Source organism: Fopius arisanus, unplaced genomic scaffold (genome assembly GCF_000806365.1).
Source record: "Fopius arisanus strain USDA-PBARC FA_bdor unplaced genomic scaffold, ASM80636v1 scaffold00014, whole genome shotgun sequence".
Classification (NCBI taxonomy): domain Eukaryota; kingdom Metazoa; phylum Arthropoda; class Insecta; order Hymenoptera; family Braconidae; genus Fopius; species Fopius arisanus.
The window spans coordinates 460667-480060 of record NW_011887753.1 but is presented as its reverse complement, the minus strand read 5'-3'; the positions used below and the strand labels follow the sequence as shown (position 1 = coordinate 480060).

General features: G+C 42.0%; 2 protein-coding genes across 5 annotated transcripts in view; both read right to left on the bottom strand.

Annotated features, from left to right (window-relative positions):
* shaker (Potassium voltage-gated channel protein Shaker) overlaps window positions 1-19394 on the bottom strand; it is a 91586-nt gene that overhangs the window by 61633 nt on the left and 10559 nt on the right. The window lies entirely within an intron of this gene.
* Window positions 530-5228, bottom strand: LOC105263227 (uncharacterized). 3 transcript variants are annotated; one of them, XM_011299285.1, is made up of 3 exons: window positions 4500-5228; window positions 1232-1651; window positions 530-941 (listed from the first exon to the last, which is right to left on the bottom strand). In XM_011299285.1, exons 2-3 carry the CDS (start codon window positions 1606-1608, stop codon window positions 896-898), a joined length of 423 nt encoding a protein of 140 aa, XP_011297587.1. In that variant the 5' UTR covers window positions 1609-1651; window positions 4500-5228; the 3' UTR covers window positions 530-895. The 3 variants fall into 3 exon arrangements, with proteins under 3 accessions (XP_011297587.1, XP_011297588.1, XP_011297586.1); XM_011299286.1 differs by lacking the exon at window positions 4500-5228 and adding an exon at window positions 2552-2601; XM_011299284.1 differs by lacking the exon at window positions 4500-5228 and having other exon boundaries at window positions 1232-2098.

Below are 19394 nucleotides of genomic sequence, written 5' to 3'. Positions count from 1 at the left end.
TTTTTGCAGAAAACACACGTGGAGTCACGTATTGAGTTGAGAGGTACCTCAGCAAGGGAAAAAAAAAATTCGATGGATTTTGGGGAGGGGCTTTCATTATTTCAACGAGTCACAGGTCCATTGGTATTTTCCTAGTTGATGAAAAAATCCATCAGACCAGTACGTGACTCAATTTTTTCAATAAATATTGCCTAATTATTAAAAGTACTCTAAATTAAAGGATTATCATATCAGTTATCGTGTCAGATGATTAGCGATCGTAAATTGGCTCGATCCTTCAACCAAATTCCGAATTTCCATTTGTTACTGATTTTTACGAGTGTCTCCTGCAGGAGGGAGACACAGACTAGAGATATTCCTATCTCACCTGAGATATTTAATTGCTCTCGATTAACAGTCGAGGTCATAAACTCAGAACGAATGGCCCCCGAAATAGCTGCCCCGTGACCTTCGACATAACTACCTCCGAAGTTCTGAGATACCCATCAAGTGTGAGGTACAATCGTAAGGTTACATCGCTGTCACATAATCCAGTCTTTATTCGGAGTGTCCTACATCCGAGTGAAATACAAGTGCCACCATTAAAAAATCAAGAGGGAATACCACAAGAACATTGACAATCTGCCGGTTCCGTTGATGTGCGTGCAGTTACGTCTCTCAAATGGTGTTCTTCATTCTCCCCAGGATACCCCTGAAGCGGTGGAACATCGAGACATGTAAAGCTTGGAGCAGTTGCGTGAAGTACTCGGTGCATCCAGCCTTAATCGGGTCTGACACACCATCGCAAATGATTTTTTTTTTAAATCAGTTAAGCCGATCCAACATTGATACATCGCAAGCAAAGTGTCAAACTCGTGCCATTGCGGAATGGTTGTCGGGAGATCAGTGATGCCCATTAGCAACTCCATCTTCCAACATCACGGTGATAACAAACAAAGCATCTGTGAACATTGTTTTATCATAAGTGCATTCCACGATACGAAGCAAGTGTGACAGAATGGGTAACTCGGGGTTATCAGAATCCATTTCACCGTATCGATCAAGTCAAGTTACATGAACTCGATCAATTCGGTCAAATCGGCCTAGTCTGAAAGCCCCAGTCCCTGAGCAACAAATACTGTGTATGTCCCCCTTTTCGATTTCAGGTTCATCCGAATGACGGAGTGATAACTGAGTGCAACGCGTGCCCCAATATGAATAAATTGAGCTTGTTTAACGGTTAATGACTTACTTTCGCGTTTTGACGCGACGATATCGCCGGTAATCACCACCGCCGGTTGTATCACTTGGATCAAAGCCACGTCGATGCTTTGGTGGTGATGACATCGTTGTCTTAGCGCAGTCGCTGTCAAATTTCGTTGTTTTGTACACCTCTTGATGATTGTTGTTGATCGTGTCAAGAGTCAAATTGCTGATACTCGTGGTTATGTCGTGCGGTATGCTGAGATAATCGTGGATTATCGGATCGTTTGGTGTGTGATTGTGGTGATAGCAACGACAGGCACCAGCGGGTTCGCCGATAACGAGGATGTGATCCCCGTGACCGACGTTGTGTGGCACCCCGTTCAGCTTGTGCCTCGTTGCCCGCTCGGTGCCCGGCCCACCCATTCAACTCGATGATTACCAAACGTTATCGCCGTCTCTCCAATAACTGAAGTAGAAAATTTTTTTACTCTCGATATCACAGCACATGTACACCCTCCGACTCTCCAGACTTCCATCATATGGATGGATTATTAACGGATGACACTGACACCGGTTTACCGGACGGGGGACTCCAGGGGGTGTGCAGAGGGCGTTGTGCATTCGCGTTTGTCTAACCTAAATTTCAGGACTGGTTCACTCGATGATAACGCGAGACCCCGGTCTCCATCGCTTCACGATTTCTTTGTCATTGAGTTGATTACTTCGAAGGATTAAGGCAAGTTTATGGTTGTAGTCAGTGGACGGTTTGATTACACTTCGTGAGGCGGATGTTTGAGTTTCGGGGGATTTTGGAGATCGTTGGCTGATGGATTGAAGAGGATTCCCGAGATGGTCAACAACGTGGCGATCAAGGCGCCCATGCTGACCAACAAACGCCAACCCCCTTTCCGGTATGCAACCTGACCGCGCATTTCACCGAAGTCGATTTGCCCATCACCCCTTCCTCCTCAGGGTCGCGCGTAACAGGATGCCGGGGGTTGCCCCAGCAGCTGACAGGGGGCGACACACACGCCGCGGGGGCGGGGGTGGTTCAGGGGATGGTTCAGGGGTGGTGTGCAGGGGAGGAGTGAAAACATCTCCGATGAAACGAGTCTGCCTGGCGGCACGCTAACCCCAGTGAGATTTCCATCGCTGATTGCAGGTGGCTTTTAATTTTCGATGCTGACCGACTGGTGATATCGGAGCTCTAGATCGCGGGGGGGAGTGCAAATGTATGTTTTACTTCGATCTGCATATCCGTGCTTTTTATTTGCGTGGAATAATTTGTGAAAAATGGAAATTGCAGGGAGATACGAGAGGGTGGTATTTTTTTTTTGTCTAGACGAAGATGCAAGTAAAAAATTACTATTCGCTGGTGTGTATCGTTCCTCGGTATCTGCAGCTCCCTGCTGGCGCCAGGATCACCGCGGGAGATAACAGCAACTCCTCACTGCAAACACCGACTGATTTCTCCTCGCAGGCTCCCGATGATACTCGAGAACTCCCGGTGAATCCCACAGATGTCGTTTCACCCCGAAGACGCGCCCCACGTTAGGTTAGATTGAATCGCAAATCTTCCAGGATCAGGACCACAGATTCAACGATTTCTCGTATATCGGTGCTCTGAAGGAGGGAGATGTATTCTGGTCTGTTGATGTGAGTGCGAACACGGCGTCGGAATGACTGACTGCAGCACAAACTGCATCAGCGGCGTTATGGGTGAAAGCAAGGGGCTCAGGGTGGGTTGGCTCTCTCCTTTCCCTCTCTCTATCGGTCACTGGGTTTCGCCATGTTTGAATCCCCCTCGCGTTTCCCTCTAACCAACAATTTTCTCCCCTGTTTCTTTTCTCCCGCCCTTACCCCTAAGCCCCTCTGAGTCGCGCGGTTCGCGCGTTTCGCGTGCACTCGGGTCGTCAGGGGATTTTTCCTCTTCCGTGCGGACAATATTTTTACGAGTCACGCCAACACGGGCATATCCACTTGCCCGACGTGTTCCCGGGTTAAACCCCTTGCGCGGAATATCCCAGTGGTTGGGGTAGTCCACTGAGTAGACCGAGGCAATCGGAACAAACGCCCGATCAGCGGTCAGTGACCTGGGGCTCGTCCCAGTGCTCCACTCTGTCTGCAAGACATGATCGAAAGGTCACCGGGTATTGACGAGCTACTGCTTGTCCCATCCACAAACAAGTTCATATATTATTCTTGCTAATTAAATTTCAATTATCAAGAAAAATAATTCAGACCAGACCTGAACCTGATACGGTTTAAAATGTCGACTCAAATTTGGAAATTCAGACTTTCGAATTTTCCGTAAAAAAAAAATGTAGGAGTAACGAAAAATGTCATCGTCCTATAATTATTGTCTCCATTTGGTAACAAAATGGAGGATTACTGAGAAAATAAAATAAATAAAATCTGGGGATGGAGAAGTGCAGGGCGTGTCGCCTGAAATCGATGCGGCGTTTTACTTCGTCAACTTTGTACTCTGTATACTTCCGCCTGGAATGAATTTTATAAATATGTACATCATTAATTCATCGTTAGTGTACATAGGTTTTAGTTATGTGCACGCATGCTCCTGGGAGGATCACAGTGAGGGCAGGTTGGGAATCAGGAAGCGTGCGTCACGAATCACCTGCAGGCAAAGTTTGAACTCGTGACCCAGGTCAGCAACGTCAACGACGGTTGCCCCGGTTTCAAGAAGTGACTGTACATCAATTACTAATAAGTCGAAGAGTCGAGTCAATATTTTTTGACGACCTGATTTGTGCAACGGGAAACATCAATCAGCGAGACAATTTCCCTGTCCTACTGCAGACAGTGGTTTTTCAAAAAGGTGAAATTACGAAATTATTTTATCGCATTATGATCGCAAAAAAACAGTACAAGTGCAATTTCCCTTATCATGCGATGGTAACGATATTCAGAAGACCAGAAGGTACTCTAGGAGCTCCATCGAAACACCCCCGACAGCTCACAATCCTCTGCTTCCTGAAAAAGACCACCAGGTGGCGACCACCACCGGTCGACTTTGCCGCAAATTCTTGCGATCTTTATCATAAATTCCACTGAGACTTTTGGCTACCGCTCACGCAAAAATAAATACCGGATGAATTTTTTGGGCAAATGGAAAATGTGTCACTTCTGTCACAATGTCAGGGTAAGAATTCCGTCAGACGCAATGATGAATTGTCAATTTATGAGAGATCCGGTGTGATCCGTCATTGCAAGTAATTGAACCGGCGAAAATACACGACAGCCGCTAGTAATATCCCTCCAGTTGAGAACAGAATTTGTACAGAATGCCACATTACCTGTTTCATACCTTCGGGTGTTAATCGCCGTATTCCTACTGGCCCCAACAAACGCACTTCTCATTCCCGCATGCATCGTACTTCCCAAATCAGTCAGTACCCCTGAATGACGCCAGTAATTCGCATTGGGGTCAACCACAAAAGCGTTAATTGACACAACTAAACTCTCACTTTCACACCATTGTATTCACCACGTAATCCACTACGTGTGATACACTGTTCCCATTGACCACGATACCACAAACATTGCATCTATTTTAACTCCCACATCGTCATCCATCGATGAGACGACTATCATTTTTCTTCTCCACAAAGTCAAAATTCCACTCTTAAAAATTTCACTATTAACAAAGAAAAAAACTGCCACCGATCCATCAAGTGCTGGTCACGAGGAAGTAAATAACCACATCTATCAATTTCTGATACGATACTTTTGTTTCGCTATTTTCAATTGACAGGGCAATCGATCCCCCTGAATTGCCGTATACATCAGTCCAATTAGAGCCACCAGAAACCAGAGAGACTGATGGGTATCGATTTGCAGGGGGTTTTGGGGGGGGGAGGCTTGAATAAGAAAAGGAGGGATTGAAATTTTATTGACAAAAAAACGAGGAAAATAAGCTCGATAATCCTCGGATTTCTTTTTATCGGGAGAAACACATTTAAACTGGGACTAACGAAAAGTGCTGTCGGCAAAGTGGAAGTTGGCGGTTGACGCGCATTTGTGAGGCAGAAATGTATCTATTAAAATAAACTCCCGACGTTAAAGTGGGTTATTTAAAATAACACGTGGTATATATCATGAAAGAGTCCATTGAACATCGAGTTACGATTTCGTCAGTGGCTTCCGGGTGAATCGAAAAAATTTTGGGTGATTCAGTGGCTCTTTACCCGTAATTATTACCAATGAGAATAAACAATACCATCGATCAGCACAGAGAGGGTTTCAGGGTGACAGCAACGCTCCTGAATTATTTCAACTGAAAGTGGGCGGAGTTTTGTATTTTCGAAACGAAGGTAATCCCTGGCCTGGGAATAGTTCGAGACTGACAATCAGACAGAGGACACCACAAAACACATCACTGGTAGGTTCTTTCACATTTGGCTGTTTATTTGGGTGATGTATGTGAAGACGTAACACTCGATCACAGCCTCATGTGGCCGCACTCGTTTGCCAGTGAAAACATTTGGCGTAAAGAGACAATGTATTGAAACGGCTCTAGCGCATACATCGGCTCGGGGGGATATATTTCAACGGGCATTTGGAAGGTTTCGATGTTAATGGAGAGAGGGATTTTACAGGCATGCGGTGGGTTATTTCTGCAATGGGAAAAATCCGTTCCCACAGAATTTATGCACGTGAGAGATTTTCCCCCTGAAGACAATTTCTAAGCGGAAAATTTTTCCTATTTTTTCTCGTCCGCAATATTTTGCTGAGTCGTACTTTACAAGTTTTTGAAATTTGTCTGCCATTTTAGAAGAGAAATATATATATATATATATTCATGGTTTATTCATTTATTTTTTATGGCAGTACATTTTTTTCGTGGGGGAACGCAATTTGGATATTTCATGATTGCGAAAAATGAGAAATTGCATTCTCTGGAGTAATTTGCCTCGATGTTGTCGGAACCCCTAGAAAATGATGTTGACCCAGAAATTCTGGCGACGGAAGCTACTCTGATTCCCCAAAAACATCCCCGTCTCAAGGTAATCCGAACAAACAACTCGACGAAGGCTGTCCCAAGATCTCTGTTATTCCAATGTATTCCTCACTACAACTGTAAACCAGTATAAAGTACATAGCATCTACGGGAACTGTCTGTTTTAATTATCGAACTGAGACGCGAGCGACGGAAACTTTGGCGAATGCCAAGCGAAAGTTTCCGCGGGTGCAAAAAAAAAAATTCAGAAGTCACTCTGTTTCAATTATTATAAAAGAATGGAGAACTCTCCACGAGTCGATCGCCATTCAGTATTCCCTGGCACAACTCCAACCCCTTCCTTCATCAATTACGGCGATTAAAACCAGAATAAAGTCCCTTCCCCTGGGACCTGGAATTTTCGTAGTTCAAGTGGTAGTACTCAACGGGTGTTTACTTCAACTCTCTTAACGATTAACTCAAACAGCCGAATGAGACTGAAATATTGAAATAATCTCGTAATGGTGAGTCCGAGCGATTAAACTCCTGTTGTGAGAGCAAATCTGATGGGCGGAGCTTTGAACTTGCGGCGGGAAAAGTAAGCATTTGCCTCCGGGAAGTCCCGAAGTTCGTCTGCCGGTTAAATCCTCAACAACTTTACGGAGATTAAAATCTCTTGAATTGAGTTCAATTTCGTCTTTGGTGGAATGCGGGTGGTGGGGAGGGCGGAAAATGGCTTCAGTTGTCCTTGAGGTGGGACTAAAGTCGTAGAAATGAAAGAAGGTGTAATGACTCGGGTAATTTACGCCGTCACGAGCTTCCACTAAGCTCGGGCTTCCACTTTTCACAAACATTTTACACCCTCCATTAGGTATTATTAATGGTGATGAAATAAAATTTGTTAAAGCCCTCGCATACGCTTTTCCACGCTCTACATAATTCCCGGGATGACGCTACGCGGTTTTTCTTTCTCCGGGCATTCTTCAAACTCACCACTATTTCTGGTAACTCGAGCGTAATACCCCGTGGGAAACTTACCGAGAACAAGCAATGGGAAATTGTTAAATAAATTGCGAAATTTACGAGGTGAGTGGGTGGGAAATTAACCGTTTGATAAAGAAAGTGGCCGATTTAAAAAGATATCTTTCACCAGATCCCCAGGGGCTGATGCAGGATTTTTCACCAGGAGTCAGTGCCTTCGTTTGGTTGATATTACCTGCAGCGACATTATGATGTTGAGTCTTCAAAGTCTGGACGACATAAACTTGAGAGGTTGTGGAAGGTTTGGTGGAAGAATTTCGGGGTCTCTAGAAGTTCAAAGACGTTTGAGAAGAGTTGATATTTTTTTTTCGTGGTGTAGCAACCGCGGTGCAAGTTCGATCGACTTCCCGAGGGATTGGAGAACAAAAGGAAAGTTCACTCGACGATAAATTCAGTGGAGTACCTGCCATTTTGAGAGATTCTTCGAGAGTGGGGAACCAATTAGGTGGGTCTTGGGTGAATCCCGCAATTTGTCTCGGTGACCATTTGGCCCAGGATGGCCTTTGTCCGGTGGCCAGATGTTGGATACCGCGATATTTCAGAGGCTTCAATAATTCAAATCCCCAGAGAGAACCATTTTCTAATACCGAAATTTATATTCTCTAAATTATTCATTTTTTTTTCCCTCAGGACAAAATCTTCTTCCATCCTGTCTATTTCACAAACGTTAATTTTCAAGGATAATGAGGAATTCCCTAACTCTCTCAAACGCTTTGAATCCGATTAACGATCCAGTTAGTCCTCATCAATCTGCAAAGGCAATTGATGTTAATTCAATCCCCAGTACCTCAGAACTGCAGAAACAGAATTTCAGAAACAGCATACACCTAAATTATTTAAACTCCAGTGCATGATTCAGACGAGAAATTCGGGCTGCACTTTGTGACACCGAACAGCCGAGTCCCTTGTACTTGAGCATTCGGTATGATTCACATTACTTGAAATCTGTTATCGGTGTAACGCGTTTTACACCGATAAAATACAACCGTCCAATAACTTGCAATTGTTCTACGAGTGGTGGCAATCGATATCTTGTGAATGCGGATAGTCACCAGAGGATGTAATAGATATTGAAGGCTATAATAGTGTTGAAACGGTGCGTGATTGCGGTTATTTATGCAGGGCTACATAACGATTGATTTCCGATGGATTCAACACCATACGTGCCGCGAATTATTCATTCAACAATAGTGAATGACAACGTAACACGGGTGTTTATCATCTGCCCTATCGGTGTCATTTTCTTTTCAATTTTACTGATGAGAATCATCTCCAATTAATTTCTCTGAACCTCACGCTGTCTACTGGACATTTTTAAATTTTTTAATACTCCATACGCGGAATGAAGATTTGTAAATTGTTGGAAATAATTTTTAAATAAAAATTTTCAAATTTCCTTCAGGAGTCGTGATTGGTCGGTGGGGCGCAGGCCTATTCTGAAGGTCAGAGGCCTCCGAAGAAGGGATGTTCAATGAAAGGAGATATATTAGGCCGACGGGGTGACGAAGTTCTCATGTCGACTCAACGAGAGAGAGACGGTATGTCGCAATGCGTCTTGACGTCACGAAAGCTCGGTGGAACGCGTCGCACGGGTGCATGTGCACTGACGAGACGTCAAAGTGCGAGGGGCCACCGATGGGCGGCGCCAGTCGTCGACGCCAGTAGATTTTCCCTCTTCCGTGCAGCCACGTGCTCCCGCCGAATTTTCAAACTGTCGGGCAACCTCGGCCGTTATCGGAAAGCTCACTCACCCACAGTACCACCTCTCCAAGCCAATTGCATCCCTCACCTGACGTGCGTTCGTCATTGCCATTCAATTTCACGTGTCATACCTCGGGATTTCTCCTGCATTAAATCCTTTTACGACACCACATCACGTACTTATTGCAACATACGCTGCTTACATGGCACCGACGGTACCACATTTTTACTGAGTTTTAATATCCGTTTTTACATCGAGCATTTCATTTCTCCCGCGTTTTAACCTGCGCTACACTCTGCGTACCAGAATTGGAATGAATTATTTTTCTGGGCAGAATTTCGGTAGAAAATTTTCAGGTGCTGGGTCGTTAATAATTTTCTACCAGTGAATAAAACATTTCAGATAATAATTGAGTTTGTGTGATCGAATCGTCGGGGGTTGAAAAAAAATTCTGTTTTCTCCCGATTTTTTTCTTTTCTCTCTTCACTTTTTTTGTTTTGACGTTGAATGACGGATGGAGACGTTTGGTACGTTCAAAGTTTATAAAAATTTATTCGATTCAAATAAACAATTCTCCTGGGTGTGGTACGTGGGGGCAGCTCCTGGAGATGGCAGCACCAGGTGCGTCAGGGAGTTTCAGGGGAAATAGCAACTCGGAGCAGAACCTGATGCCCGTAAGCATTGAATTATTTTTTTTACCTCTTAAGTACGGTTTCATTTAAAATGCCATTGTTTTACCGGTCGTCGTGGAGTTTGTGGAAATCGTCGGGATTATTGTGATGTTTAAATTTAGCGCTTTCAGAGGGTGTGAGAGATGCCCGGTGAAAGACGATTGTTGAACCGTTGAATGAGGGAGAATAATTGGGTTTTTGATTCCGTTTCGATGTTTTACCTTGGATTTAATTAATTGAAACAAATTGTGGCGGGTATTCTACCGTATTATCTCCCATTCACGAATGGAACCGATGGGTAGAAAGTGGTGCTCTATCCGGGGACAGTTTGGTACAATAGCCAAGTTAACTCTGCAACGATGCCATTCTTTTTTTTTTAACACCGTTGCAATGAATTCAATGGTACAATGGAATGGGACATTCACGAGTCGACGAGCTCGTCAATTTGCTGATATCACGGTAAACACTGGAGAAAATATACATCCCTGGAGACGAGAGCGAACCGTCATAAAAAAAAAATCCCTCTGGTTTTTGGGATAATGCGCAGGGTGGTATTCATGCTGACGCAGGAAATTGATACTCCAGTTATGGTTTCGCTTTCAAAAATATCATGAAAAAAATTTAAGAGCGTACGAAATTTTTTCATCATTCAATAGACCAGAGTTTTCATTCACAACACAAATTTTCACCTCATGCATATTCCTGGAATCATTAAGCCAAACGCAATTAATTCTGTTTGATATTCCCCTGAAATGGAGTGAAATCATGGAATTTTTGGAGTGAAATTTCGTGAAAATTCAATGCGATGGATTTAATGACAAAAAAAATGAGTAATTATGGCGCGAATAAAGATATCAATGCGGGGATTGAAAACGTTTCGTGAGGGTGAGAAATAATGCTTCATTAATCGAGGATAATGAAGGTAATTAATGAGCCTCCCAAAAAGCAAATGTCGAAGTAACACCGAAATCTGTATTCCCATAAATTTGCGCTATTAACACGCCTCAAGCTGCGGTGGCTCGCGACAAGGGTATTTTGTCATCGCATGTTGTTGCCCTATTAAATTATCACGTATGAAAGCTCGGTGCACGATAACTCCGCTTGTTATTTCAAAAGGAAAATTAATCGTTACTCCAATACCCCCGGGTACGACTTGACGTGTTGGCGAATGCGGGGGAATTTCAAGGAGTAAAAAACAGTAATTTTCAGGTGATTTAAAATTTTCGTTTACTTCAAAGTCCCGCCGCCGGCACTTCGCCGAAAAAAAGATGGAAAAAAAATCATACGGGGCTTACGAAATCGGCGAGCAAAATCCTTCTTCAATTCACGACGGAAATTAAATGATATAATTATATAAACACTGTAATCAGGTGCGCCATGTTTTCGTCGTTCAATTACGATGATTAATCGTCTCGGAAAATTGTACGAATCGCTTGAGCTTTTCGGATTAACACTTTTCAACGACAATTGAACGTATGAGTTGTTGGAGTCGGGTAATTACGTTATCATGAAGATTATTGCGTTATCGAGTGTTTTATGAATGGAACGGGGAAATCGAATTGTGACAGCATCGGGTGGGAATATCACACCCGGTCTTTTGCTGTATTTATGTTTCCAATTGTGTGATTCTATGACGATTCTTGTGTTTATGTTTTAAATTAATTTGCCCTCGGGTTAATTTTTAATGGGGGATGTAGATCATCAGTGAAATTGATTCCGGAATTAATCAGTTAGAGTTCTTCAATCTGTTTGGGTAGATGAATTGTCGACAGAGTTGTTGCATTTGGATGACTCTAAGACGGTTAATTGCCTATGGGATTATTCGATTATCCCATTCACTGCTCGGATATGAATGCGACTGGCAACATCCGGAATGCCCGAGTGACTTCACTCACGGTCAAATGAATCTCCACTCACCGATACCTGTTTATGCTCCCCGAATTTCACAAATTCCATTGGTAAATTGTTGCTCTTCTCCGCGGACATTCACACGAAATTTCAGTCCACCCCAATTCCACCGGTCGTACACTAAATCCCCCGCAGGTGCTGGTCAATTCGATAATGCAAAGCTCCACGGAAATTGGGATTGTGCAACTATTGTCAGCATCCAATTATCGAAATTGGTAATTTGCGATATTTTCGGGTAAATCACCCGCCTCTCCCATGGCCGCCGTTCATTACTTTTTGGATTTAATTACGAATTTTTATAGTGTCATTAGGAATTGATCATTATGGGGATTTTATTCCCATAAATCATTTTTCCCGCGGCAATTTATCTGACGTTGGTATGATTGAATCATGCCGCAGCATTGATAGACATCCCCAGAATTACCAAACATCCTCATCCCATGAATTTCTGTATCTAATGCAGCCTCAACAGCATTATCGGCTAATCTCGTCACTGGAGTATTCTCCCGGTGGGATAAATTCGACATAGTTTGGATATGTGCGCATTCAAGTTGACAGATACACAATACTTGGATGCATTTGATCGGTCTGTAATCCACACATGGATGAATGGTAAGCCAAATGCCACTGAAACCATTTCCAACCTCGCAACTAAATCCACGTGTTTACCAGATTGATGAATTGCAGAATTTATTTTTTACGCGGTTACGTCACTCCAGTTGATTCAATTGTCACCCGCGTATGGAGTTGATTTTTTTTTTCCGGACTTACCAAATAAATTTCGTTGGCATAAATTCAGTTCCTCTCGGTGTGCAAAAAAATATTGCAAATATTAAACGTGACATTGTGATAAAAAATTCGACATTTTGAAACGCTGGGGTTAATTTACGGGGGAAAAATGTCTCAGAGCTGGAGAATTGCGAGGCATTAGTTCTCTGATTAACGAATTATCATGGAAATAATAAGAAAATGTCTGGGAAATGATAAAATTCAATTGAACGACTCAATTCAGATGCAAATGGTGGTACAAAGGAAAACCGCAGTGTTTCCACGAACCGCAAGAAGGAGTAAAACTGGAGTAATATATTTCGATTATCTCTTGAAGGACTTCAATTATTTCACTCATCAATCCGTCAAATCACCCAAGTCCTGGGGAATCCCATTAATCTCAAAGGCAAATTGTCGGAGGAGTACCTCTTCCAGGAATTAAATAGAACTACTATTGATTCTGAAAGCACTCAGACCCTCAGCTATCTCATTTTTAATCCGTCACTTAATTTTTAATCAGCGAATCCCTTTGACCAACTCCTCTCGGAGCTACTGCAGCGAAATATCCTCATTGCTCTTGATTGCATATTCATCAACGCATTTCGAGGAAGCGATCGAGTTCCGGAAATCCCGTTTACCTCATTTCACAAATTCGATAATAATTCTCGAACAAATTCACTTGCAGCGCGCTTTCCACCACGAGAATCACTAGAAAATTACCAATTTCATTAAAATTTAATTAATTACATTCGTATAACCAATCTGAATCGTTTGACTCGTTCGAAGTTATCGTTAATTGTCAGTCGCAGTTTTAATCAGAATAAAATAATTTCAAAAAACGTGTGACCAGAGAATTGGGGATAAAAAAAAATTATTCAAGAATTGAAACTGACCCTGTGTCAGCTACTTCTGTTCCGTCCATTGCATTCATACATAATCGCCGCACTTTGGGAATAAAGCCCGTGGAATACCGCACAATATACTGAAAGTCCAATTATGAATAAACCTGGAGACCAGCCAAAATCGCAGAGATAAGTCGTAAAAGCCTGGCGTGTCCAGGAGTGACTCGAGTCCCTGGATAGTCCCAACTCGTTCAACACGAATTTCTCGAGGCTAAAGAGGAAAATATGGTGATTCGACTGGTGCATTTCTAGTCCATGACCAATTTTCCGTGTCTCCGACACCATTGCCTTGAACATAAAGGGATTCACTCAATTATCGACATCTTGGTGCGCTTCTTTCACCAGAGTGCTTTCTATTTTCATCATTTGAACTTGTCGAATTGCTTTTCCGTACCATGAAGAACTCTAAGTGCAGGGACAGGAATTTTATTGATTTCATTTTCATTAGTTTCCTTTGAAAATCAAGAGGAAAAATTTTACATTCTCAACTTTTCTCTACTGGTAAGAATGTCAAAGCAAAATTATTATTTTCATCGCCGCGTAGAATTTTTTTTTCCGGAAATATGTGTCAATAATATTTATACGGTTTGGAGTAATTTTTTTAATTAATTTTCATTTCTGTGTCTTCAGCGAAGGCCGAAATACGGTGAAGCATCGGATAGTGTTCTCCGGAGGTTTACGACTTGTGTTTATACATGAGCTTATAGCCTACCCGTGTAGCTCATACGACTCTAAATTGTCACACTCCGACGGACATGAAGAGTACCAAACTACCAGTGTCCCATAAACTCCACTGACAATTCAGTTTTAAGATGCCATCTAAGATTTTTGTGGTTTTCTAAATCACCCACCGCAGCCATGAACGTACATATGCCCTTCATCGATTGCCAGACAACCCTTGACCTTTTTCAGTTCACCATCAATCCTTCCGCCACTACTTCCGGTCAATGCCGACTTTTATCTTGGAAATGTCGACTTATCCACCGATCCTAGTCTCGACTGCTTACAAACAGCTGCTCAAACTGATAAAATTGCTGTACATTTTTTAATAATCGTAATCTCAATTCGAGAATTCGAAATCCCCGGAAACAGAATCCGCAGAAGAATTATTATTGTGTAATTCCGTCAGTAATGTAGTCGGATCGGCCACTATTGAAAAAAAAAGATGGAAAATCGATCGATACCTGCTATTCTCGCCACCTTTGTCGAGGTTTGAAGCACGACTGAATTCACCATATGTTTTTTTATGTCTGTTGGAAATAGAATTATCCAACAACAATGCCCGCCTTGTTATAAGCAGAATAAGAGGATTGACAGCAGTGGAGAATCCTGAAAAAAAAAATGCGGAAGGTACGTGGAGCAGAATGTCTTTGTGAGGATGAACAACTTTTGCCCTTTTTGGGGAAACTTTTGCTCGTATATTCAACGACCTGAATCGGATCTCATGGCTTCCACGAATGTCGGGGGAAATAAATAAACCCCTCAAGTGGTCATTCTCAGTGCAACAATTATTTAAGACTTGAAATACCGAAGAGCATTAGTTTCTTGCGAAAGTTGTCGCATGTCAAGGACTAAAAGTGGGGAATCAATAGCTTCGACGTCACCTCGCATTTACTAATGGTATCGAAAAATCGGAGATGGTGCAGATGATGTTGAGGGTGGAGTTGAGAAATTGGGACACTCGGTAATGGAGTAAATACCGTCATACTTCCATGAATTATATTGGTGAATTTCGAAATTCCCTCTGAACCGTTGGCATCGCAAAAAAGCCATGATGAACTCGAGGTAAATGTGACATATAAATTTATAATATTTATTTAAAATATAACTGGAGGAATTTAAACCTAAAGGAGCTGAGGCTGTGAACACATCGCGAAGAAAATTATTTCCCCATGAGTGAATTCTGATTCTCTCGATTCCTCGCGCAAGTGCTTTTCTCCGTCGTTCATTGAATCCTCAAATATTTACTCCAGTGTAAAGCATGAAAATTGAATCCGCAATTCAATTAAATGATCTGCATAATCTCGACTCGCTCTTTGCAATTGCATTTTGTTGTGCTCTGCGAGTGCGGAGGAATTAAATTCATGAAGCGAATTGACGAAATTCTCGTGATTGCGGGGTAAAAATCGGGATCGGATATAATTGATATCAGAGAGGAAATTGCCAATATCACATGAACGCCGAAGTCTAGTGAGAGGTCGTGCAATATTCCATAGAAATTCGTCGAAATATAATACCCTCACGCGACCATATACCGCATCTCCTCTCACAGTGGGGTACGAAACTGCGCTAGTATATATCATATATATACATATCAATATCCATAACCACGTCATGATGGGATAGGTTGAAATAGAGTCGATAGGCGCGTCATAGTGTGCACACCTAGGCTCCGTCTGGCGCAAAATATATTGCAATTCTTATTCCGATGGTCCGGTATTCCCCGGATTCCTCTCGCCAAATAAATCCATTTCATACACCATAAAATTTATAATTCAATTTACCCAAACAGCTATTTCTCAAAAAAATATATATCCTCGGATCATTCACTCAATTTTGAACCTCAAATGATAACTCTGGGATATTATATTAATTTTAGTGCTCTACTCCGAAAAGGGAGGAGTGTCTCAATTTGAATATCCGGTATATTAACCTGAGTTGTTGAATATAAAATACTTGAATGGAGTTACAAATTTTGTCCACCCCAAAGTGTTAATGCATTTGAATAAACCATACATGTATAATCTACAGAATAATTTCGTATCTGGAGACAGTGCGTATTGATTAATCCACGTGTTCTGCCAGTTCCCAAGAAGGCGCATGGGAATTGCAGTGACAGACATGTCGCACTGTTGTCGAAAACATTTCTAATTCAGAGTTAAGGGAGTCGGAGTCCCTTTGAGTCCAAAGGTAATTTGCCTGAGTGACGCCAGTCGTCAGGGAGTTTGAGCTCAATGCAGCTATTCCTCTGTTGTTGCAGTTTGTGCCGTGAAAACAGCTAGCCAACTCGTGAATTGAGACCTCTGAACCTAATTCTCAAATATATATATAATATTTATAATTCCAACAATAAATATTGATATTGAAAAATAATTTCGGGGCCTGGACTCGAATCCGCGACAGCACGACCTTCGAGTTTCCAGTCTGTCGCGATATTACCGTTCGAGCTATAAATTCTTCCATACCCCACATATATTTTCAGTAGAAATGCACTAGTTGGAGTGTCTCGGAATAAATTTTCACTCAATTTCAACGGCAACGAGCGAGGAACAACCACAATGCGCTGACCTTCGGGATTTCGTGAAAACATACTGTGACATCGTTGCAGAAGAGTGCAGTAGAAAATACTGTTGGAAAATTAATCGTCCAAGTCCACAGTGAATTGTCACAGCTCTCTATGACCTACATGACTATCACATGACTCTCCCGAGGCACCTCACTCCCATTAAGCTCGATTTTGTGTTTGTAAATAACTCGTTTTGGTTGTTTGCAGGTGAAGATCGTGACCGATAGCATCGACCCCGCGACTGCATCCACCGTGGGTTAAAGCTCCATTTCCCTTTTTTTTTTTTATTCCACCGCATTTATTTTTCTGTCGTTTCCGGAAAATGAAATTGTACTTGAGGATTAGCGGGCATCTTCATTGCGAATCTAAAGTGCACTGCATACATTTACAGTTTAACATTCTTCGTACCATCTGACCGCGCTGAAGAACCACCCTGGGGAGTCCTGGGAACCCCAGCATCAGATATCGAACGATTTCTATTCAAAAGGGAGAGGTATTGATACCCGGGTGAGCTCACGACTTCTTTCAATTCTCAGGAGAATTTTCAAGGATTTCTGGTACCTTTCAATGAGCCCTTTCGAATTTCCCGAAGAAGAGACGAGTGAGAAGAGATGAAATGCTTATTCGGTTTTTTTTTTCAATTATTTCCGGGATGATCTGGGGCCTCTGCTCATGACGAGTCTGATCTGAGGTTTTTAATCTCTGGCTTTTGACATTTCCCTCGATTCGCTCGTGTGTCCGACCTTAATGGCTTCAAGACCACGGGATTTGTTTCCACGAGTTCTTTGTGAAATGAAAATAGAGTCGGTAGAGCCTCGTGAACGATGTAGATCAATATTTGAATGTATGCCATGACATTGGCCTAACAGGTTGTCGCGGGGAGGCAACAAGTGACCTAACGAAATACCCAATTGCGCTACAAGTACCCGAAAAATTATTCCCTAATTACAATCCCCAAAGCTACCCGTGAAAAGTCCCACTGAAAATTTCAAATTCACTTGTTACCCCCAAAATTTATCCCAATCAATTAACCAAATTATCATCGAATTTTCAGCCAATGGTAATAAGTGAATTGCAGTGAATCAACATTTCTGTTCTATTACGCAAATTTTTTCATTTTAAATTGACACATCAAATTATTCATTTGATGAAATGAAATTTGTTAAATCCACGGCACTGGATTTTTCACCTGCAGCAGTACCTGAAAATTCAAGAAATTCCTGATAGTGAGATATTTTTTCCACTGGGAAAACTCCTGCCCCCTTTTTCTCACTCGTTACTCACCCTCAGAAATTATTCACAACAAGGAAAAATCTATATTTTCACCCGCGATGGTTTCAAAAGGCAAACTTTTTCTCGTGAGCTTTATTCCATTCCGGTAGCTACTCAAACAAAAGAATGAGGTTTTCAAGTCTTTACTAATTCATCAGCAAAAGAACACAGTGGAACTTTTTTTTTTTCGCTAATTCAGTAAATAAGATTTCGCCAAGATTTCCCAGAGTTCAGGAAAAATTGCACAATAACGCAAACTAAATTACTTGACTAACTATTTTTTAACTTCAGTTGGCAAATGATAAATTAAATTTGTCCGATAATAAATGTCTGCAGTCAATTGATTCTGATAGCCGACCGAGAGTGCGCAACCACTTGGCCGTCAAACTGATAACCGCAAAACGAGAGCAAACCACTTATAAATCAATGTCGCAATTGAAGATCAACGAGAATCCACTCGGAGGGCACTTACTTGAGCCCTCAGACCGCCATTTGTTCCCCTTTACCGCATTTATTTTTTTCCCACTATCGGGCATTTGTCGTTTCTTGCCGGAAGGAGTGAGTCTCAACGAGCGGTCGAACGACAGACACTTAAGCTTTTCACAACGAGCAAAGTCCGATCTATCGAGTGCCATGGGTTCAACTTTTTTATCCTCCATTTTGTGCTTTCGGAGACATAAAAAAACTGGCGCGAAATGTGTCATAGATATATAAGTATCTGAGATAAACTCAACAGAATAAAATGAGAGAAAAAAAGAAAAATTGTATCGCAATAATTCAGGAGTTCGGGATAAGATTCTCTCGAATTGATTTTTCGAGGAGATTTTTCGATTGAGTTCTTATCGCGGCTTTTGCCGTATCACAATGGCCTTCAACTTGTCGGCTCGTTCTTCACTCATTCGTCAAGTCTCACTCTGTCATTCAACTCCCTCTATAGAATCCATTTTCCCTTTTATTCCGTTATTTCGTTTAATCTGCGTCCATGGATTTTATCAAATCACGCGCAGCTGGAAATGGACATGCACTTTGCAATGCGGGAATTGTTTGACCGGTCGCTACCGCTGCCAGATTAACTCCTTTAATGACTCACACACACTATTCACTTCTGGTATTGAATTTTTCTGGACCACACGTCAAACCCCTGGGCTTGAGCAATTCTATTCGTAGCAGCATTTGCAAAAAAAAAATCACACCCCATCTCAGAGTCCGTAAAAAAAAACGACCATTTGCGTTGGCAACTTCAAGTACCCGATCTCGTTTGTTTCGTCAACAAAGTTTGATTAAAGTTTAATTAAACCTGAGTGACTTCCTCTAATTAGAACTGCGATTATATTGCGGATTATTCAGCCATCCTGATAGTTCCATAATTCAGGTAACGAGGGAAAATTTCGCTGAACTATTGCGCGAACGTGTGCGAACATATAATTGGATTGCACCGGTAAAAATAACAGTGCGCATTTGGAAAAAAAAAATTATTGCCAATAATGATGAGCTGAATGATCATAATTAATTGATATCAGAAATTAATTGTCAGGTATATAAGAGGTGGAAAAATTGATACAATTATGAGCAGAAATGAATGATCTGGGTTTAAGTGAGTCTGAGGCAGTGATTGAGGGTTTTGATTGATTTCATTAATGAAGAAGATAATGAATTTTTATTTTGCTCTTGCGGTGGTGGAGACGGGGCTGCGTTTGAAATG

Bases quoted from the DNA above. Each gene is read 5' to 3' on its own strand.
- LOC105263227 (XM_011299285.1), bottom strand. From the start codon at position 1,608: ATGGGTGGGCCGGGCACCGAGCGGGCAACGAGGCACAAGCTGAACGGG. The intron at 942-1,231 runs GTAAGTCATTAA...CAATGTTCACAG, and splicing joins CGTCGCGTCAAAACGCGAAA to ATGCTTTGTTTGTTATCACC.